Here is a 24,278-nt window from a genome sequence, read left to right as displayed (position 1 = left end):
CAGAAGTGTAAAACTATTCTAACCTGGATGGTCAAGAAACAAATTGAAAGCCTTTTCTGCAATAGAGTAATTTAAAACCTATTTAAGAAAGAGAATGACCAATCCAGGTAGACAAGACTTGAGTTTATTTATACCATTCATATCTCCCTTCTTGAAAGGACATTTACAAACTTGATTTAAAAAATAAAAGAACTTCTGAATGACAACGTTCACGATTTAATTTCAATATTACAGGTATGCTCTTTTGTGATAAATTATCAGTTGAAAATGTTCCAGTGAAATCTAGTATCAATTAACTTAACACTTCATATAAGAAATCATAAAACATTTATTTTCAAGTCTTACATATATTACTTAAAATAGATACAAAGTTCAATTTGTAATTTTTAGATTTTACTGCTATTTCAAGCTACCTGAAGGAAAATGCCTTAGTGGAAAAAAATATTTTTATTTTTTTAAAAAGTATGACTTTTAATACAAGCGCTATTAGTAACAGTTCACCCTTATGTTATTTAGCAATTAGGTAGGTCAAATAATGTATGATATTATCTTGAAAGAAAAGAAATAATATTTGTTGGACAGGTGCAAGTAAAATAATATTTGAAGACTATTATGCAACTTAGCATCAAATTCTAGAAGTTGATTGATTAAAATATAACATTTAACAAGTTCATAAATAATTGCTGTTTCCATCTTTTAATATTAACCTGAATAGCTGAAGCACATTGAAAACAATGAGATGAGATAACGTAGTAAAAAAAATTGTACATGTGATTGATTGCTTGATGGAGGCATCAATCTGTTAAAATAGTTTCTCATACACGTTTTCCTGTCCGAAAATATAAACTTGCTTGTTTTCCATATATACAAGTATCTTGTGAGATCCTGGATTCTGAAAAGAAAACGGTTGAGGTATAGCACTGAATAAAGCATCAAAATGCATGATGTTTTTGGCTGAAATTCAGCAAAGTTACGGTCAGTAGAGAAGAGTTGCTCGGTATGTGCTTCCAAAAGTCTTCCAGGTTTTGCCCTCTGAGAAATTTGTTGGCGACATCAAATAACTGAACTCTTCAACATCAATATATACAAAGGCATTTTATTATTCATCAAAGAAAGGGAATTAGAGCCACCAGAAATTACAGTTTTATTTTTCATAATACATATATTTATTGCCATCATAGTTCTGCAATTGTCATAAAATTAGAGTCAGATGGAATTCAGAGACACGTGCAAGTTTTGGAAATGGACACATAGATAACAGTATAGAACTGTACATAAAATTACAATTTATTAAACACATTGTTTTAGCACATCCTTGATGGATGGGAATGAGCACCATATCTTTTGTGAATATATATTTTTCTCTTTTTTTTTTTTCTACAGCACCAAAGAAATCCAAATAGGAAAAGGAGAGATGAAAATTGGGATTCAAGAATAAGGCCTGTTTCCATCTCAGCCACACTATCTTATATTTTTATGATTTTCAAAGTTTTGTCATGTGGTTCTGTGCCCACAAGAGCATCGATATTTCCTAATTGGTACATACATATGTAGCAAGTTGTTTTCTATACCATTCTTTTTCAAAACTTGCATGTGGCATAAAATGGGTTGGTGGTACCAAGGTATATTTTCTGTTGATTTCATATGTTCTTTGTCCTAATCTTAGCCAAGAAAACAAACAGGACCAACTTCAAATCCAAACTTCTGATTCTGATCACCAAAGTCATTGATCATTACATCAACGATAGGTACTTGATCAATTTTCGGTGTATTGATTTCAATCACAGTCTTTTCATAGCCTTTTCTGGACTGTAAAGTTAAGAAGAAATAAAAAGTTATACAATCATTGCATACTTCTAACATACATTATTTTTTTCTTAAGCCTCTGAGTGGAGGTAAGAAGGTAAGAAAGAAGAGAATGGAAAACAAATTTGCCATTATCTTTGTAGTAATTCACTCTTCTTGTTATCACTGATGTCACATGTAGTTTTACATTTTGAATGTTGACTGTGTTTAATACTTAGCTGTACATATTCAAATGTTACTCTAATATACTGTACAGCTGCAGAGAATCTTATTGAATTGATATATACATTTTAATATGTGAAAACTGATATTGATACTGGGTCATATCTTTGCATAAATAATATATCCTTACCATTGTTATAATAATTAAGATAGAAATATATAAATATATATATATGTATACACACACACACATAAGCAAATTTTCTAAGAAAAATTTGAATACAGTGTAGGAATTATAATATAAGAAGTCAAAGTATTTCTGTTGCTATGTATTAATTTTATGAATAATTATCAGTACATTATATTGGGAAATCCAAATCACTTGCTCCTTTCAATATACAGTATGTTCTCATCCTTGATCTATGTGTAAGCTACCTACTTTGTTTACTTGTAATTGTGGCTTTTCAGTAATCAGCTAGGAAAACAAGTTTTTTAGGATGCTCTCTTGTTCATTTGCTGTCATGAAATTACCGTATGTGTGAGAAAGACAGTTGCAGAGGATTAAAATAACCAAATGACTGTTTCTGTTTAAGCTCTTGTAACATAATACCAATCAGCAAACCTCTATAAGCAAAATACAAGGTAAGAATTATCTATGGTATGAATGGTATAATGATGATTCCTTTAACTGTCGTTTTAGAGTCATGAATTAAGGAGGCAAATGAAATAAGGCTCCTGATCTTTTTCATTCCAACAATAACTAGCTGTAATAGTATTTAAATATCTGGAATAATTCCATAAAAATAACATATGACCCAATATTACCTTCTGCTGTGGCTTTAAAAGTGTGTCTATATGTATGTTTCAGTTTCTGTATCTGTGTATGTGTGTGTGTTTGTGTGTGAATACTAGTGGTTTCTAATAAACTGTATTTAATACACTTAATACATCAGTGTGAAGCATCGAATCTTAATGACAACTGACATGCACTTCATGAGAGAAATCTGACTGAGGGCTAAAGTGAAAGGGTTCCACATTGCCTCTCACCTCTGTGAAAGAAGGCCACAGGGACTATACTCACCGCACAGCCATCAAATAGGACTTTGATGTAAGGGTTGTTGTCATAGGACATCTCCTCATCATTTGATCCCAAGAACCGAAGTGCTTTGTCATGGCTTCCTGATGACACGTCATACCAGGCGGCCGACTGATGACAGTAGTAGGTGAAGTTCTGCCGAGCAGAGGCAGTCAGCAGCTTCAGGAATGTCATTTGCACCATATTAATGGAATTGCCTTCAACATCTAAATATGAAAGCTGGAAATAAGAGAATAAAGAGACACATAAAGACTCTTTTCTATTATAAAGAATAAAATCACTGTCAACAGTGAATTGAGATCCCAGAAGCATGTGGATGATTCAACAGACCTATTTCTTACTTAATGAAAGAAAGTATGCACCGAGAGTCAGAAGACCCAGATATAGGAATTTATGAAATGAAGATGGATTTTCACCTTAGCTACTAACAATAATACTTATCTTGGAAAGAAAATCACTTTACCTCTATACTTCAGTTTCCTAATCAATCCGTGAATATTACAAAAATGTAATTGTTTTTGCTTGTTTCCAAGAATTCTTTCATTATATTCCTGTACCTTTTTGATATAGTCCAGGGAATTCTCCAGGCCAGAATACTGGAGTGGGTAGTCAATCCCTTCTCCAGTGGATCTTCCTGACCCAGGAATCGAACCAGGGTCTCCTGCATTGCAGGTGGGTTTTTTTTTTTTTTTTTAACCAACTGAGCTATCAAGGAAGCCCTTTTGAATAATAGAGTGGTAAAACAGTGAAAATGAAAATAGAGGAATCTCAGTGAAATGTAAAGGTTAACTATTTTTATGTTTGTTTTCACCTGTTTTCCTAGTGTATCTGTTTGATTGAAATTTTTCAACAGGTTCCTGCATTTTTCATTTTGGGGCCACAGTCTTCCAAGAGGCTTTTGGTCTTCTAATTTTCACCACAGACCTGCCTGTTTGTCTGTTCTTAGTTGATGTAATTATATTCATCTTTGTATCACGGGCACCAAGCATATTGCCTGAGACATGCAAGTGAATATTTGTTGTCAGGAAATACTTAATTTGTGTTTTGAGAAGGACCACAGTCCTAATTTAAAATTATTAAAAACTGTCTCTTTTGTCAAGCTCATAATTTGTTTTACTGGGTATGAATAAACTATCTGGGATTAGCTGAAACATATAAACCTATATTTTAAAAAATTAAGTAAGAAATTTGCCCAGGTTATAGATTCAGTCAGTTCAGTTCAGTCGCTCAGTCATGTCTGACTCTTTGCAACCCCAATTCAATATAAAGGCAGTTATCTGTGGCTTTCCTGCTTATTGGGCTTCCCTGACAGCTTAGTTGGTAAAGAATCTGCCTGCAATGCAGGAGACCCTGGTTCGATTCCTGGGTCGGGAAGATCTGCTGGAGAAGGGAAAGGCTACCCACTCCAGTGTTCTGGCCTGGAGAATTCCATGGACAACTGTCCATGAGCAACTTTTGTTTCACTTTTCCTCCTTATTGTTGATTTACTTAATTCTGATTAACAGTTCAGATGATGAGGATACCTGAGAGGTTAGAGGAAAAAAACTGGGAAATCCACTCTAAGGAAAACAAAACAGCAAAAAATAAAACTACACACAGAGAGCTCTATCTGTGCATGTATTTTTGTCTCATACAAAGATAAAACTGTAACATGGATATTTAATATGTAACTTGAAAACCGAACTAGAGATTTATGATGTGGAGAACGTTACTAATATGTGTAGATTTTTAGAGGATAACAATTGTATAAATAGTCATAAATGGAAAATAACATTTTAAGGAACATTGAAGTATTGAATAATTATCTGAATAAATGAGAAACTTTCATTAGAATACATTAGAATTAACATTTCAAAAACAAATATATCTTAAACAGCTTTTAAATGCAAATTTAGTTTTGGCATGCAATGTTAAAATATCTCTAGAAAATGACTAACCACTGACTGGTAATTCTATGGAAATATTTAAGTAAACATGTGCTGTAATCCATATAAAAGGTCAGTCAGCTCACTTTTTTCCAGATGTAACTATTGGAAAAAACATTTCACATTCCAAAAATTCTTATTGCAATTGAAAACAAACAATAAATTAGATTTCAAGTATAAAGGAAATGAAATAGAGATCCTAAATAGATATTATACTCTCTATATCTCATATTTCTAATATAATCCATTTTCATGCTATCTCAAGTACTTAGTGAAATGCATACTTTATTTGATTTTATTATTTTAGTAAATTTAATATATTTCCATTTATTTTGATAAAAATTTTAGACTTTCTAAAAATCCCAAAATTGGTCTAAGAGATTTAGATAAAGCAGACTAGAAAGTACATGGAATCCTGCTTTGTATGATTTAGACTTTCACAGTAAGGGGCTAGAGATTATATAATTTGAACTTGAGTTATGACGTTTAAGATACACCACTGCATGCTAATGTAATAACATACCAGTTTTCCTCTCTTAAATTCACTAAACCAGCTTCCTGGTTTCTCCTTTGGCCATGATGAAATTCTTACCTGTTGCAAAGAAAAGGAAAGTTAGAAAGCAAGTTAAAATTATAAACAATGTTGTTTATATATTTATCATTTATTTTCAGTAATACTATGATGCTAACGAGTTTTTAAAATGGTCGACCTGGATAATACAAAATGGGATAAAGAGCAAAATTTCAGATAGATCTGTGAATTCCCATTTAGTGAATTTTGAGCCATTTTTCTTTCCTGTTTTCTTTAATTGCTACAAAATAAGGGAGGTGGAAAAGAACCTGGTAAAGGCATACCAAGTGCTGGCTATAGGAGATGTGGGCAGAACTCAGGCAACTCCTCGCAAAGGAAACCCTCCCATTGCCAGTTGGCATCTGCCATCAAGGCAGATAGAAACCTTTAGTAGTTCATAACCAAGGGAGGCATCCTGAAGCATCCAGTTAGTAACTGAGGACGGGATACTATGGAGAAGCCAGGATTAAGCTTGGCAGGAAGCAAGCCTAATCATTCCCTGCCGGGGAAAATGATTAGAAACTTTTATAAATGTTATTATTTAGCTTTGCAAAGATCAGCCAAATATAAAGGTATTTAAGGCCTCACTAGAGGGAATTTGAGTAATCCGGCAAGGGAAGGCATTTCCATTTTCCCACATTTCTCTGTGGACTAGAGGAGCTTTATTATGCGTCCCCACATGCAAAGTGTAGTTGGGAAACAGAAGTTGCTTTGTCTCCTGCTCCTACTATCCATCCTTCACTTACAAACTAAATGTCTCTCCTAAAGAGATTAGTCACAAAGCTACTTATTTTCTTATAAACCTGTGGTTACCAAAGGGGAAATGTGGAGTGGGGTGGGATAAATCAGGAGCTTGGGGTGAACACACACACACTACTATACATAAAACAGATAACCAACAAGGACCTACTGTATAGCACAGGGAAATCTACCCAATATTCTGTGATAACCTATATGAGAAAAGAATCTAAAAAAGAATGAATATATGTGCATACGTATGTATATATATATATGTACATATATATATATAACTGAATCACTTTGCTTACACCTGAAACAAACACAATCTTGTAGATCAATTATACTTCGATAACGTTAAAATATTTTTTAAAAGTTGCTTGTTTTGTCTCAAGGAGGTTCTGTGCCTCTGCATGCCAACTCCACTTACTAACAAGAATGTGATTTATTAAAAGTGCACAGATAAAATCAAAATGTCCCATCTATAAAATGTTTGGAGAAGGTAATTATGTTAGTGCAAAATCTTTTATTAATAATTTGCCTATAGCTTTAAAGACAGAACTCACATATATTGATACTGCTTGGTGAAAATCAAGGAATATGTTTGAAGAGACTATCTGAAAGTACAGAGAATACTCTTATGTTAAAGATTTGTTCTTGTGTATTTTGTGTATTTTGAGCATAAAATACAGCTGCGAGTTCTATCACGTGGTAATTGGAAAGAATACTACTATGCATATACTAAAATCTGAGAATCAGCTGTGTTGTGCCATGGAAAGTCATAGAATTTTAGAGGGCAAGCAGGTGCATAAAGAGTACATCTGGCTAAAAAATAAAAAGTATTTGTTAACTACGTATCTCACTTTGGTGCCTTATTCATGTCTATGCAAATGAAATGCTCTAATTACCCCTGTAAGAAAAACAAATAAAAGAAAATATGACAGTATAATTTTCCTGTTTAGTTCAATATTGCAAAAACATGGCATAAACTGTCAACAGTCACCACCAAAACAGATTGGTTACTTACTCCCTCCGATTTTTTGTCTGGATAAATGCAAGTCTCACCACCAGACGTGAAATTACAGTAAACTTTGAAGGAATCTCCTGAGCAACCTTGGTTGGGATCAATCCAATATTCACCTGAAAGTATAAAAAAATAAGTCATATGCAAATACATTTTGGGCTTTCCTGGTGGTTCAGCTGATAAAGAATCTACCCGCAATGCAGGAGACCTGGGGTCGATCCCTGGGTTGGGAAGATCCCCTGGAGGAGGGCATGGCAACCCACTCCAGTATTCTTGCCTGGAGAATCCCCATGGAGAGCGGAGCGTGGTGGGCTACAGTCCATGGAGTTGCAAAGAATCAGACACGACTGAGTGATTAAGCACAGCACAAGCGCAAATACATTTATATAAAAAAACTGAATACATTATAAGGCCAATTTTATTGGACAAATAAGGAGAAATGAATATTCATTGATTTTTCTACGTGTATCACTTTTATGCTTTTGGTCACATTGGGGTATATGTTTGAATAAAGAATGACCTATTGTCTTGTCTGCCTTGAGCTTTGCGAACGTCCCCATCTTCCTGGAACATCCTTTTTTTTATTCTTAGCATGCCTATTACTTTTGTGTTTCAGCTTAAATGCCTCCTCCTCAAATATTAATACCCTATTTATTTACATATAATAAATTGCAAGTATATTGGGTGGAGATATACTTGACCCTAAATCCTATATGTGTTATTTACTACTTAAGTGAAATCCCGTGGACTGAGGAGGTTGGCAGTCTTCAGGCCATGGGGTTGCAAAAGAGTTGGACATGACTTAGCAACTAAAATAGCAATAACCTGACTATAATGATCATTTATTTTTCCTTGATTTATTTATGGATTTATTTATTAATGATGGAGGTGAGAGTATCTACTTAGCTTCAAGGATCATTCTTTTGCATTACTATATAACAAAAACTTCATTAAGTAAAAGTACTCCTTCTTTAAATGGGCTCCAAATAAGGCTATGTTATATATTTAAATACAGTTTGCTATTAATTGTATTATCTAAATGGTACAGAACTAATTTTATCATGTAAATGACCATGACCATTAATTTGGTGTTAGGTGAGTAATGATGTTAAGTAGTGGAACTAACAAAAAGTTATTCTTTAAGTAATTGACAATGGGGTTATTTAAGAATAATTGGGGGGATAGACTTGATAGATATGTGATGACTACTCTCCTACCATTCTTCATGCTGCCATTTCATTTCAAATATTGATTTAAATTATGTCAATTCACTGATTATGAACTTTAAACAATGTAAAAGCTCAAACTGCTTGGTTTAGTATTGGAACTCCTGAAAATTTAATATCAGTTTTCTTTTTAAAATAAATTATTTAACAAAAAAAATATACTTTTTCTGATTACACCATTAATAATTTCACATCTGGAACCAATTAAATTTCTTGGAAGAAAATTACACAAGAAAATAAAAATCATCTAAGATTTTACCAACTGGAATAACCATTCAATCTTTGTTATTTCTTAGGGTTTTAAAGAATAAATAATTTTGAATTATCTGGTAAGCATTATTTTTATCTCTTCTTAGTTAACATTGTTACTAGATATTCTTTCAAGTGACATATATTTAAATTACTAAGATGCTTTTTTGGCTTTTTGCCATTTCAACTTGCAAGAGATTTCATAGGAACTCTCTAATTTTGGATAGCAGGGGAAATCTGTATCTGTCACACAATGCTATTATAAAACTTAAGGTTTACCTGTAGTCATCATTAGACAATAATAGCCCAAAGGAATTGTTCTTTCTGTTTATCTGTGAGTTTCTACATGAATAACAGTGTCTGACACCAATAAATAAATAAATAAATAAATAAATAAATATTTAATTGTAATTAATTAACACAAAGAATTAATAAAGGCTAATATATAGAAACTGTAGTCCACAGTAGCTTTCTAACAGTTTCATCCATTTCATTGTCTTGAGCATCAAGTTCTAGTTAATCATATGTTATTTTATGTTGTCAGTAAATGCTTATGTTTTACATTTGATATTCAGTCACATATGTATGATTACCCTAGCTAGATCAGAAATGTGGGTCATTCTTTTTATAAATCACTGAATTAATATGAAACTAAACAATATATATTTCAAATAAATATAAATGCAAAGATTTTTGATAGCAGTTTGTAAAGAATCCTTAATAATTATCTGTGTCTCTTTTTAACAGATTGTGCTTAAGACAGGAGACTTTTAAGTTACTCTTTTTCATAAGGAATGTCTGTTCTTGAATTGCATGAAACTTTTCTGTCTATGCTGAGTTATTAGGATCTCAGTTACAATATTTATTATATGATCGATAGTGAAAAATAATGTCACACAAGTAAATAGAGTGACAAAGTATTTCCACTTAAAGTGGGAGATTTAAAATCAGATACAGATCTGCCCACTTTTGGTTTAGTTTAGGATTATGTGGGTTAGTCACTTAAGATACCTGGGACTGTTAGCCTCTCAGAACAGGTATATAAGAGTTTTGTCAAATAATTTTGTTGTTTAGTCACTCAGTTGTCATCTAACTCTTTTGTGACCTCATGGACTATAGCCTGTAGCTAGGCTCCTCTGTTCTTGGCGCAGAGGAGCTCCAAGGCAAGAATACTGGAGTGGGTAGGTATGGTAAATTATCTTGATATTATTACAAACAAATCATTCACTGTTGTTCTTGTTATTGATGGATCAATGAAATAAATTTTTGCCTCAAACTATATATTTCTTAAATACTCTTTTCACCAAATCATTGCTAAACTGATAGGTCGCATGATTCAGTTATGCTACTTAAGCCTTATATATAAATTAGGACATAGGATATAAATATGTAGTAATATGCACATATATATGCACACATCATACCCATTCTATGATAGTAATTACATACCAAAATACATTTGGGTTATCTTGTTGTTGTTATTTTTTAGTCGCTAAGTCATGTCTGACTCTTTTGTGACCCCATGGACTGTTGCCCGCTAGGTTCCTCGGTTTGTGAGATTTCCCAGGCAAGAATACTGGAATAAGATGCCATTTCCTTCTTCAGGGGGTCTTCCTGACCTAGGCTTCAAACCTGCATCTCCTGCATTGGCAGGGGGAGTCACCAGGGAAGCCCTTGCGTATCTATGACCATCTAAAAATGATCTTGTCATAATTTAACAAAACCTTATTTAACAAGACAAAGATTTTCCAAAGTAGATCTAGAATTACAGTGTAAATGGCTTTTTTTTTTTTGTCTACAGGATTTGAATTAATAATCATTCACTCTCATTTTATTTAGAGTGTATATTAAATATTTAACTAGAATTAATGAGCTGACAATGCATCTCAGTAACTTAGAAGCTCAAGACATTCACTTGGTCATGTATTATTAACATACCATCTGGGAAGTCAGGGTGGCTGAGTTGCAGATCTTTGCAAGTTCGGGCTGGATTGGTCTGTGTCCCCATTGGAAACTTCATATGCTCGATGTCTTGTTTCAGGGAATTGAGGGAACCAAATATTTCCTCCATTCCATCATTGTAATCCAGAATATTATCACCTGCGTCTGCTTGCATGCTTTCAGCATGTCTTCTTGTTTTCTTGGGTGACAAGATTGGTAAAGGCTGTATGACTTCACCTGGTGGACCCTGTAAAAGAGATGATGTGCATGTAACTGCTTCCTAAGGTAAAGTATTCTGCAAATATTATTACTGATTATGTTATCTTATAAGAAATTACAGTATGTTTAGCCTTTCAATGTTTTCTCTGTTTTTAAAGCTTTCTCTAATTGCTTATATATATTTATTATACATGAGTGAGTGAGTGAAGTCTCTCGGTCGTGTCCGACTCTTTTCGACCCCGTGGACTGTAGCCCACCAGGCTCCTCCATCCATGGGATTCTCCAGGCAAGAATACTGGAGTGGGTTGCCATTTCCTTCTCCAGGGGATCTTCCCGACCCAGGAATCGAACCCAGGTCTCCTGCATTGCAGGCAGATACTTTAACCTCTGAGTCACCTCTTTGCGACCCCAAGGACTACAGTCCATGGGATTCTCTAGGCAAGAATACTGGAATGGGTAGACTTTCCTTTCTCCAGAAGATCTTCCCAACCCAGGGATCGAACCTAGGTCTCTCACATTGCAGGCGGATTCTTTACCACTGAGCCATAGGGGAAGCCCTTATTATTATACATATATATCTTTATATATAAACTTTGTGAATTCTTTAAAAAGAATCTAGTGGAGATATCGAGGTAGGCATAAAAATCAGATGACTTCTGGACCTTTTTCTATAGAAGTAACATAGCACAGATTTGTGTGGAGATATATTATATATGTTAATTTTTTATTTACTAACTAGTCCTCATTTTCACGTCCTATCCCTGCAACTAGACTTGAGTCTCTGAAGATTAAAACATTTTTAGGTTCTTGTGTTATATAATGAGATATCTATGGTACTTGACAATGATTTATATCACATTTAAAAATACACATTAGCTGGTTCCAAACATTTATAGCTGTATATATAAACAAAGAAGTGCAATCAGACTTGAATTTACATATCTATAAGAGTAGAATTACACCAAATAGTTAATCTGTACTTTTATGGATTGAATTCTATCCCATAAAAATCCATGTGTAGAATTCCAAAGCCACAGTAACTCAGAGGAAGACCTTATTTAGAAATGAAGTGGCTATAGGTATAATTATTAAAGTGAACATGAGGGCATTAGAGTGGTTCTTATTCTAGTATGACTGATACCATTCTAAACTGGGAAAATCTGGCACAGAGACATGCATAGTCCGAAGACCATGTGAAGAGACACAAGAAGACAGCCTTCTACAAACCAAGGAGAGAAGTCTCCAACAGATCTTTCCCCCACACATCACCTCAGAACCAATGTTTCTGACACTCTGGTCTAGGACTTCTGCCTTCTAAATTTGAGGGACAAAACATTTCTATCCTTTGAACCATCTAGTTTTTGATTCTTTGTTACTGTCATCACAGCAAATTAGTACTCATATAGCTTAGAAATAAGTTCAAGAAGAAAGTCGCAAATTTTGTCACATGGATCTAACACAATAGTTGTGTGAATCCTGGTAAATGTCAGATTTAATAAGTGGTAGCTATTATTATCATTATATGCAGTAGGAAAAAAATGCCAAGTATCTGAACTTTACTTTTTATTCCTAGTTAGGTATTAATATATCTTTGTGGCATAGAAGCAGTTGCTTTCATGAAAATGTGATATAAAAATATATGATTTTCTTAAAAAATAAAGCAAGATATTATAATATATAGTTACAGTATCTTTATATTCAAAGAGTGAAGCCAATTTACAAGCGGCCACTTTATTATCTGAGCTACTAGGGAAGCCCAATTAAAAGACACATGTTGGCATGCAGACCTAAGTACTTAATTAAGGTAGTTGCTATTTCCTAGAAAATCAGTACTTTGACAGAATGTGTTTTTTCATTCTTATAAATTCAGAGAAATCACTGGCAGTCTCAAGACGCTAATTGCCAAAGTATTCCTCTCGTTACCATGCACTTACCGGAGGCCCAGGAGGTCCTGGAAGACCACTGTCACCCTTCTGGCCAGCAGGGCCCTATTAGAAAGAATAAGCAACAAGGTAAATGGAGACCAAAGCATCTAAGTAGGCATCACTGAAAAATTTAAATGCCAAACGGAAAGGTACTTACCGTAGAGCCTTTAGTGCCCTTTGGACCTTGAGGACCCTAAAAAATGCAAAAGTGAAAGTAGACAAAAAAATCTAGAGGATCTATGTCTCTTTGATTTATTTATAAGTTAACCTTGTAAAATTCTTCTGTCTTGTACTTACTGGTAAGCCCGGAGGACCAGGTGGACCTATGGGACCGGCAGGACCTGGAATTCCCTACAGAGAAGTTTCATACAAATTAGTTTTTCTCAGTGACTCCATTTTTATATGTTACATAACAACAAACACTGCAAAATTTAGACAGTGAAGACATACAGAAGAATGGTTTAAAATTTTCCATTTTAAATCTAAGAAATAACTTTTGCAAGATAATCTGTATTTTTTTTTCCATTTTGCTGCAATATTTCTCCCTATATATATCTTTATGCTCCTACGGCCTTGAGAATAATTATTTGTATGTGGTGAGGATTCAATGAACATTTGTGTAATTGACAACTGAAGTATAATTTTTATGGTTTCCAATTTTCATAATTTTTGTTTATTTACTCTAAAGTTGAATAAATTTTGTTTTGAAAACATCATTAACTTAAATCACTTCCTTGGTCATGTTAAAGGAATGTGTGCAGGTGTGGGGGTGTATTGATTGTGTGATTGGAAAGGAGTAGGAAAATAAATTATATTTTTACTCACTCCATCTCCCTTTGCTCCTGGAGATCCTTGAGTTCCAGGGAGTCCTCTGTCACCCTTTTCACCTTGTTCTCCTGGAGGACCAATTAGGCCAATTAAACCAGGATGTCCCTTTGAAAGGCAAAGAAATTTTAATGATGTATAAATTGCAACCATGCATTAAGTTATAGTCATAAAATAACTCAAATTAAATTCATGAAATATAAGAATAAAAATACATTAAAAATTTTAACCCTTTCTGAATAAAATATAGGATTAAGAAACTTTTCCTCCTCACCTAATAGGATCATTTACTGATTGTATTATGTGAGACCTTCATTAAGGGTTAAGAATATGTATTATTGAACAAAATGCTTTCTGAAAGTATCACTTCAGTGCTGCGTTTACTTAAAGGGAATTCCTTTAACTAAAAATCCAATAATGACCATATTTAATATTGGTGAAATAAGCAACAGATAATTCATTGCTTTATAAGCATTAGATAATGTATACGTATGGCTAAGTCTTTTCTGTTCACCAGAAACTAAAACAAGATTGCTAATTGGCTATAACCCAAGACAATGCTTTTGGTGCTTAAAAAAATTAAATTAAAAAAAATAAAATGATTTCTATTCTTCAGAGATTTTTCGGTACCTAAGAAATATTTACAAACATAATTAAAAAATATTAATGTCACTCTAAACATGTTTTATTTTCTTTAATTATTTGATGCAATAGAGCACATATATCTTTAAAATTACCATCTGAAGGACAGTCTAGTTTAAAATTTTTATTTTCATGTTTGAAAACATGAAAAAATTGGCACTTTGTTATTCTGTTTATTTTCTGAATAGTTATTTTAGTACAACCATATGCTTTCTCCATATGGTTTCTACAAAGGAACATTGACTAATATAACACTGAGTTCTGGTACATTCTTACATCATTATTTTCTCTTTTCTGAATTCCTCTTGGAAGCTAAGGACTGACAGCATTTTCCTTGGTTAGAATGACAAAGGAATTCCTTGAAATTTCCTTTTGAGTGATTTTAATGTGCATAATTGTAGTCTCTGCAATTAGGATATCAACAGTGTAATAATATATTATTTTATTCTCACCTTTTCACCCTTGGAGCCAGGGTCACCTTTGAGACCGGGTAAGCCAGGAGGTCCCTAAATAATGAGAAATAACAAACATACATAGAGTATGGGCAAATTATATTGTAATGAAAATTACGGGATGATTTTAGCAACTAATTCTTAGTCCTGGCCCCTACTCACAAAAATATTCATAATGACGTCTTTTAAACAAATTTTTAGATATAAAAACTAGTGTACTTCAACACAAACTAAGGTTCTTGTTCTGAAATTACAGCAAGTTGAACTATGCAGGCAGATAGTTTACAAGTAGGTGATGGATGAGAGAAAGGCCAGGATAATACTATACTTGAGTCACTACTGCTTACAACAAATACCGCATCAAGAAACAAAGGCAAAATATAATTTTTTCTCTATGACTTTGAATTATATAGACTGAATTGAACTATTTGAATTATAATTTCAGTAAAGATTTTACCATAGCACTTAAAAATCAAATCGTTTTAACTTTGATCAAGCTATATGATTAGTCTTCACTGTAGTATCTTTTGCAAGGCTACCATAAGTATTTTTTCCCTCTCTAGACAACTTGAGTTTCCAGTGTGAAAGAGCACAGTAAGTATTAGTCCATCATCTTTATGAATTTAATGTATTAAGGGCCATGGATCTAATCTAAATAACATGATGTAATATAAAAACTATGGGTTGAGAATCCGATAGACTTGGAATAGAAACCAGATTCTCTTATCAGCAGTTTAGCTAACCAAAGAGAACTTCAGTTCTCTCATCTGTAAACAAAGGATTATAATCCCTGTCTCAAGGGGCTACTGTTAAATTGCATAGATAAATGCTTTCCTTTCTTTAGTTTCTCAAGGTCTTCTCCTCAAACTGAAATCTTGAATATCAGAGAAAGGTAAGAAAAATATTAGTATAAATTAGTCCTGTGTAACAACAGTGTTTTGGACTGTTATCAGAAATATTTAAATTTGTTTTGGTGGTACAGTGGTCAAGAACCTGCTTCCCAATGCAGGAGACACAGGAGATACATGTTCGATCCCTGGGTTGGTAAGATCACCTGGAGAATGGAATGACAAGCTATTCTGGCCTGAAGAATTCCAGTGGACCCTCTGACTAGAGTCCATGGGGTTGCAAACAGTTGGACATGACTGAGCGACTAACACACTGCACTACATGAATGAATTTGAAATTCTGTAAGTATTGATATAAAAGTGAACAATTTCCCTATATCATTCTATTGACAATAGATAAACTTATTTTTATAGAAATTGCATGCAATTTTAAGTGTAAATGTGCCTAATATCTTCTTGTAAAGAAAAAGTTATTAATCCTCAGATGTAGATTTGTTATCAATTCAGTTCAGATTCTGTTTTGTGTAACTAATAAATAATCATGCTACTTTGTTAAAATAATAATCAAATTCACTTTCAGGAATATTCTAAGGCTAGATTCTAACACGGGACTTTCATCTCATTTGCTAATACTATATCAGAGTGAGTGATCTCAAAGTGTGATCCTCAGACCAGTAGCATTATCATCACTTATTATTTTGAGTGCTTGGATGCTCAGCCATATTAGACTCTGTGATGCCAGAAACTGTGGCCTAAGGCTTCTCTGTTGATGGGATTCTCCAGGTAGGAATACCAAAGTGGGTTGCCATGCCCTTTTCCAGGGGATTGTCCCAACTCAGGGATCGAACCTGCATCTCCTGCATTGCAGACAGATTCTTTACCACTGAGCCATCGGGGAAAACCTTTGTGAACATATTAGAGAAGAAAATTCAGAGGCTTGTCGAGACTAACTGAATCTGAAATTCTGGAGTTAGAGACCAGCAATCTGTTTCACAGGTTTATTATTCATTAAAGTTTGAGAAAAATGATTCTGTGGCATTAGGTCCAAATCTGTTAAATCAATATGAAAATCAGAATAGCATAAAGAATGTCATTTATGTTAAAATAAAAGCATTACTTATTTAGTCCTACTAGTTCAATAATTTTAAGATTAAGTAAGTATATTTGCACCAACTCTTTTCTGTTCTCATCAGAAAGGCCTGGTAAATTATTGGTTAGGAAATTAATGTCGCCTAGTAGCACAATTTTAAAGGAATAATATAAATGAGTAATGAAATAATTCCTTGATGTCATGTGACCATCAGGATAGATGCCAAACATTCTATATGTAAGCACAAGGTGACATAAAAATGCATAAAAAATAGTTCTAAGAAATATGTAATTTCATAAAAGAACCATATACCTGAACCAGTAGCCTGAACCCACTTAAAAATATTGGTTAAATTGACAAATGTCAGTAAAAAGTAAATATATTCTTTAGATTGAAATACAAAAGCTATTTAAAGAGGCCAGATTTTTTTCTTTCTTTCTTCTTATTTTACATTCAAGCTCTCTCTGGTAGGCGATAAACTTCACAGAAATTTTGCTATAAGTGGGAGAACTAATAGGGATGTCACTTGATGAACACTGATATTCCAATCACTGCTTCATTCAGCATCTCAGGTCTACCACTCATTAGTCGGGTACTCCTGAGTCTGTTCCTTCTTATCTCAGAGCTTTATTTATAAATATATTCTAATAATAACTGTGTTAGAGAATTGTGATAGAGAAAGAAAAAACAGGCCTAGTAAAGCACTACATATAGTGAAGTATATGGAAATATGAATTATTGTTATTTGTTTCTGATATGCTCTAGATGGTTATCAATCAGCTTTCTCATGACATTCTAATAGTAAAAGCTATAATGGCAAAAGAAAGAAACACTACAGATTCTAAATGCTCAGGGTAATGGGAAACATACTAGAAGTTATTTGTGTTTGTAATGCTTTTAAATCATTTCTATAAATATTTTTCATGAAAGAGTTATAGAAATGAATGTTAATTCTTTTAAGCTAATAATATCATAAAATTGCAAACTATATCTAAGGAGGCATTTGCCAAGCAAAGTCAGTTTCTTGTTTTCATCAGTTGGAAATAGACATTGGCAAGTTATGATGTGATAGCAGTTATAAAAATCCTCTGAACCTGCAACATATCAAAAATATCAACTCTGCATATAAAAATGTTATTTCAGGTACACATATTTTCTATTTCCTCTTTAGAATATTGTAAATTGAAAAACCCCATGAAATACATAATTCATAAGTAATAAAGTGAAAAGGCAAACAGGGATGATACATTCTTAGGTGTCTAGAATACACAATCAAGTATTTTCCCCTGCTGTATCATTCTGTACACAATATTTGCTTTAATATGCATCTCAAAATTCTAGTGCATTAAAATTTAAAGAAAATTCAGATCCTACTCTTTATTTAGAAAGTAGTATTGTAAAATAACATTTAATTTGGTGAAAAGCAAATGTTCTGTGATTTAAGCTTGCTTAATCATTATGGAATGCTACACATCTCAAACCTGTTTACAGATAAGTTAAATGTAGCATTTAAAAATTTTAAATATAATTCGGTAACCCATCCTACCATTATTCAGCAATTATGGCTTAAAAAATAATGCTATCAGATTATTTTACTTATCAGCATGTAAAAAGAATTAATGTATGATAAGGTAAACTTGTACAAATACTAAACAATTTTTCAGCTACACTGGAACAAATAGTTCTTAAAATGAAAGATTATGAAACAAAATAAATGTTTAAAACTAAAATAGATGCTAATTATGCCTTAAAAATAAAATAAAAATTAATATAAAATTATTAAATCATATTTATTTTGACTATGCAGCAGAGGGAATATAGCAACAATTACTGTTCTCTAAAGCACTCAATTTTATTCCCATTTGATTTTTTATACTTTCTGAAAAACAAAACAAAACAAAAATAACACAACAAAAAAGTTCAACTTCAAAAACCCTTAAATAAAATTCTTTATACAATCTCATTATTGTTTTTAGCTTTCTTTTTAGCTTTCACATATACTGTTTATCTACTTTCAGTTTCATATGATGATTCTGAATATTTAACTGTATATAAAATTCATGCATATGTAGAAGCTTAATTTTTGCCATGAGAAATATCTAAATTTTGAAGTAATAAGTAAACATTGTACCATATATAAACTCTAGTAGAGCTGATCATATAGAATGGTGAGATACCAGCTATCATTTTATGAATTTTAAAATGTTTGTTCTTTCTTACCTCAGAGCTTTATTTATAAATATATTATAATAATAATTGTGTTAGAGAATTGGGATAATTAAAGAAAAACCAGGCTTATGAAAGAACTATATATAGTGAGGTGCTAGTTATTGTTGAGTCTGACTCTTTGCAACCCCATGGATTATACCCCACCAGGCTTCTCTGTCCATGGAATTCTCCAGGCAAGAACACTGGAGTGGGTTGCCATTCCCTTCTTCAGGGGATGTTCCCAACACAGGGATGGAACCCAGGTCTCCTGCATTGCAGGCACATTCTTCATCTTCTGAGCCACCCAGGAAACCCACATTCAGTGAAGTTGAAACGAAATGTTTCTTTCACTGTAGCCCAAAGAATTCCCAATCCAAATCTTAATATAAAGTTGTTAAATTGTTACTTACATAGCAAATGGTCTAAGTTGCTTCAGTTCTGTTTTGTTTTTTAGGAATAGCTCATTTTATCAACGTGAGAACCCCGTGGATAAAAATATATTAATATCCCCATTTAATTCATTTTAACTTCATAACATCCTATAAGATAGATGCTACTTAAATTCTCATTTTACAGATGAGAAACCTAAAGCTTAAAAAAATTGAATAACTTTCTTAAAACTCATTCAGGTTGAAAGTTGATGACCTTAACCTGCAATCATGATATGCTACTTTTCGCTCAAATCCAAAATTGCCTTTCTTAGTTGAACTGAAAAGTTCATTAAATTGTTATAAAATGCATCCTGAAGATGATTTCTCCACTCATCCTCATCTCTTGAAGACCAAGTAGCATTTTCATCAAAATTAGCACAAACTGTTTGATGGTATGAAAAATCTACAACAGATTCGCATTCTAAATACTCTCTGATAAAACAAACAAACAAAAAAGCAGCCAGAAAAAGAAATGACACACATGTTCCTCAGTTCTGTTGCTTTCCATTTTACCGTGGAAAAGGGTGTGAGTTATTTAGCTAACATTCAGAATTATAAAGTTTTGCAGGCTAGAATCAGGTGGTATGTCTGATGGTTTTATTTTTAATATTAGCTGAAGGAAATCTCCAGCTTGATGCTTTTTATTACATCTGGAAAAAGGTCAGAATACTTACTGGAAAATCTGAAATGACCAAAAAAATCTTTGGCAAATTTTAGGGTGGTATTAAGGTGGAGTATTTTTTTCCGAGGCTATGACTCTGTGCACTTAGGAATTTAGCATATCTAAGAAGAGTATTCTCTAAATAGTGATGCAGACATGGAGCTGATGATCCTATTTTGTCAAGTCCCTGTTCCAAAGCCAGTGGGGTCATGTGCAGATTTGACAATCTTCTCAAAATTTGATAACTTTTATCTATTTATTAAACTAAGTGATCTTTAACTTTTCAAAGCAAGTTAAAAAAAAATAATCTCCATAACACTAATACCTGGAATGTTAGAGGAAATTTTTGTGATATTTTTACAAAAAGAAACGGCCACGTTCTCCTGAATGGTTAAGATTGTGAACACTAGTTTCAAGGCCTTTCTCAGCACGTACATATATCTGAGGTAGTTGATATATTCATGAGAAGAGGCAGTTTTGTAAAATTTCTATAGACAAACCTGACTAATTAAACTGATATACATTATACTTGAGGGGTTTCCCAGGTGGCTCAGGGGTAAAGAATCCACCTGCCAATGCAGGAGATGTGGCTTTGATCCCTGGGTCGGGAAGATACCCTGGAGAAGGAAATGGCAGCCTACCCCAGTATTCCTGCCCGGGAATCCCACGGACAGAGGAGTCTGGTAGGCTGCAGTCCGTGAGGTTGCAAAGAGTTGGACACAACTGAGTAACTGAGCACATTATACTTGAAGAGCGCTAAAGGTCTTGTTTCCTGTTTTAATTAATCCCTTTACATATTACTATTTTTGGACACTGAAGTTCAAATGTCTCTACCATGAGATAGAATCTGTCACCTAGTAGGCAATAATTTTAAAAGCAGGTCTTGGAGTCTCACTTTCTGCCTAAATTTTATAGCAAGGTTAGCCTCTATGAACTATATGCTAGTCAGCTAAATGCTTTATTGAATTTCTCAAGTGTGTTGTTTGCATATACAGTTTATGATAGTAACCAAGCTTCTGTGTTGTAATAATTGTACCTCTCTTCACTCACGAGGGTTAATGCTTTATCTTTCAGCCCATATGACTCATGAACAGAACAATTTATTTGGTGAAAGAACCACTGTATGCCCGTGCCAATGCTATTCTTTTAAATGAAGTGCCAGGAAACTAAGTGTAATTGATGCATTTAGGGGAACTGTCCACATTTGGAAAAGAACTGGCTGGGCCATTAGTGGCATTTTATTCAGAATGGAATTTCTTTTTTTTCATCCAATGGACATAAGATAGGAAAGATCTTTTGATCAAGGGCATATTTTCCAAGTAACTTATCAGTTAGAATTATTTTCCTCTTTTTACTTTGGTCTGAGTAATACACTTCCTTAAATACTCTACAATATATAAACCAATTTACCAGACAAAATTTTAGGGATTCTAGCTTATAAACAATTTCGTTTCTGGAATTGTAACAACAGAAAAATGTGGTACTCACCAAAGGACCAGGTGGCCCATCTTGGCCTGCGGCTCCAGGGAGACCCTGTTCTCCCTGTGGAAAAAAAAAAATGACAGATTTTTTAAATTAACAAAAGCAGACATATTATTTTTCTTTAATTTTGGTAATGCAAAAAAGAAAGCAAACATCACCTATGAATTCCATCACATGGAGAACATCTACAAATATTGTAAGCAATTTTTGAGTGTTTTTACTTGCTGTTTGTATGTCTACATGCACATACACACACACACAGATGGATGACTGCGTGTATAAAAGTCTTACATCTTTGAGATCTTAGGGCTTAGCTTTCTATTCTACCTTTATAATTTAGAATTTCATCATGTACTTATTAAATAAATGACATACTTAAATATTCTCACTGGCTCTGGCTTTAATTATTTACATACTATTTACCATATACAATAATTTATATAATAATGTTGACATAAATATTTTCATCCATAATTTTTCTTAGAAATAAGACATTATTTTCAAAATGACAACTTTCAGCACAGATGCTCACCACAGGGCCAGGGATGCCCCGAAGACCCTCTGGACCAGGCTTTCCAGCCGGTCCTTGAGGACCAACTGGGCCAGTTTTTCCTGGAGGACCCTCAGCTCCTGCTTCTCCCTGTTAGAAAATAAAATATGTGGATGCATTAATAATGAAGATAGACATTTTATTATTTTATGAGAAGTACTGAAATAGTTGTTGTCCAATACATACATGAGGTTTGCAAACAGGATACCTAGAGTGTATGTTTTACCTTAGCTCCTTTTTCACCTTGTCTTCCCTCTGCCCCTGCAGCTCCAGGAGGACCCTACAAGCACAGAATTGCACTTAAAATACATATAGCATATAAAAACAGTACAACTGAGATCTTATTTATAAATACCCCAATTTAATTGGTGAGATTCTAATACATTGTGATTTTCTATAGCAATTTAGTTTAAGAAACTGAGAAAACTCAAAACCCCTTTGATGTACAAATTTTAGTTAGAATATTAAGCACAAATGAAGCGCAGACTGAGTAGATTACAGATAATCACATCACAATAATGTAAGGAGACAATAAAGATAAAAATTTTAAAGAAATGCTAGTGCTTAGTCACTCTTAGTGTGTTAAACACTCAGTTATCCTTTATTATGTTGTATAATTAGAAATTAATTGAGGGTTTCAGATTTGATTTTCATCATTATATGTGTTTTAGACTGGCTCCTTTCTTAATCTCAGAATATCCATATGTTACACATTTTCATAAGATTATTTTCAAACTGGAATAGTACAACATTTAAAATCTTATTGGTCAACAGATACTGACTTTTTATTCTCTGACATTATATAATTCACATAATTTAGTGGCATAAAAATAGCATGACTTTTACAAATCTAGTATTAGAGAAAACAGAAAAAAATCTTCACACTCCACATGTCATCCAAAAACTTAATGACATACTGCTATTTGCATAACTTTTGTATAGCTGCATGGATTGCTATGGAGAAATGCTAATTATTATATATATTTAAAGATTTTCATAATGCTCCTCCACACACACACACACACATATAGTTTTCAATCTTTGTGAGGTATTGGTCTACCTATTTCTCTTCAGTTCTTTTTTACTAGCTATGTGACTTTTAACCAATTATTAGTATTTTTGAACTTCATTTCTTTCATCCTAAAGTGTTCAGTTCAGTTCAGTCGCTCAGTAGTGTCTGACTCTCTGCAACCCCATGGACTGCAGCACACCAGGCTTCCCTGTCCATCACCAGCTCCCAGAGCTTACTCAAACTCATGTCCATAGAGTCGATGAAGTCTAAAATATTATTAATAAGAATTCTCTTGTTATAGAATTATTGTAAAATTTAAATGATGCAACACATGAAGTATTTTGTGAACTTCCCAGTTGAGCAGTATCAAATACAGGTATGGAATCTAGTGTTTAAGAACCTAAAACCTGGACTCAGACTTCCTAGATTCAAATCCTGGCTCTGCCATCCACTAGCTTTGTGATCTTTGGCTAGGTACTGTGAGTGATTCAGTTTACTTCTCTGCATAATGTGTATTATAATAGCAGCTATCTCCCAGCATCATCATGAGAATTCAATGAATTGATAAACTTAAAGGGTGTATAACAGTACGTGAGTGATAAAAACACTACAAACATTAGTTATTGCTTTTATTATTACTAAAATGATTGGCTATTGTTATTCTATATAAATTCAATTAAAGTATTTTACCAATATTTTTCACCCTGTTGGCAACTTAAGAATCACGGCAAATAAAACTGACTTTCAAAATACATTTACAAATATCATTTCAACAGATTTTTTATTTCATACTTTTCAGGTTTATAACACCTACAGGATATGAACTCCATCTTTTAAATTACTTGTTGTAACTAGAAAATTGAAGTCAGCTAAAAAGAAATTCTATACTATGATCCTGTACTATATGGTCAGATCTTGAAACTTGACATTCAGATTTCCTTCTTACATTTTCTTCATCATCAGTGAAATATAAAACTTGACATTTCTAAACTTCATAACAAATAGGTAAAAAGGAATCATTTATATTACATAACTTCAATATAATAGTCAAGGTATCAAAGAAAACAAAAATTTTTGAAGCTAGAAATATGCTATAATTCCCACTGTATATAAATTTTGTTCCTATTCATTATATTTAGGCCATTGATATTTTCACTTATGGCACCTCTTAGAAATCTTTCAAATCAACACAAGC

The 24,278-nt window shown here is 33.2% G+C and overlaps 1 protein-coding gene across 6 annotated transcripts in view; it reads right to left on the bottom strand.

Annotated features, from left to right (window-relative positions):
* Positions 1 to 1,080: 1,080 nt before the first annotated feature.
* COL11A1 (collagen type XI alpha 1 chain) overlaps positions 1,081 to 24,278 on the bottom strand; it is a 210,274-nt gene continuing 187,076 nt past the window's right edge. For all 6 annotated transcript variants that reach the window (XM_043460500.1, XM_043460499.1, XM_043460501.1 and 3 more), the window contains 13 exons: positions 22,298 to 22,351; positions 22,054 to 22,161; positions 21,528 to 21,581; positions 14,802 to 14,855; positions 13,708 to 13,815; positions 13,180 to 13,233; positions 13,040 to 13,075; positions 12,892 to 12,945; positions 10,736 to 10,985; positions 7,326 to 7,438; positions 5,513 to 5,581; positions 3,050 to 3,283; positions 1,081 to 1,809 (listed from right to left, as the gene is read on the bottom strand). In XM_043460500.1, coding sequence (XP_043316435.1) covers positions 1,663 to 1,809; positions 3,050 to 3,283; positions 5,513 to 5,581; positions 7,326 to 7,438; positions 10,736 to 10,985; positions 12,892 to 12,945; positions 13,040 to 13,075; positions 13,180 to 13,233; positions 13,708 to 13,815; positions 14,802 to 14,855; positions 21,528 to 21,581; positions 22,054 to 22,161; positions 22,298 to 22,351 — 1,335 coding nt within the window. In that variant the 3' untranslated portion in view covers positions 1,081 to 1,662. The remainder of the gene's footprint in view (positions 1,810 to 3,049; positions 3,284 to 5,512; positions 5,582 to 7,325; positions 7,439 to 10,735; positions 10,986 to 12,891; positions 12,946 to 13,039; positions 13,076 to 13,179; positions 13,234 to 13,707; positions 13,816 to 14,801; positions 14,856 to 21,527; positions 21,582 to 22,053; positions 22,162 to 22,297; positions 22,352 to 24,278) is intronic.

This window comes from Cervus canadensis, chromosome 2, assembly GCF_019320065.1.
Source record: "Cervus canadensis isolate Bull #8, Minnesota chromosome 2, ASM1932006v1, whole genome shotgun sequence".
NCBI classification, from domain to species: domain Eukaryota; kingdom Metazoa; phylum Chordata; class Mammalia; order Artiodactyla; family Cervidae; genus Cervus; species Cervus canadensis.
Note: the sequence above shows the minus strand (reverse complement) of the source record. Positions and strands in the feature narration are given on the sequence as shown.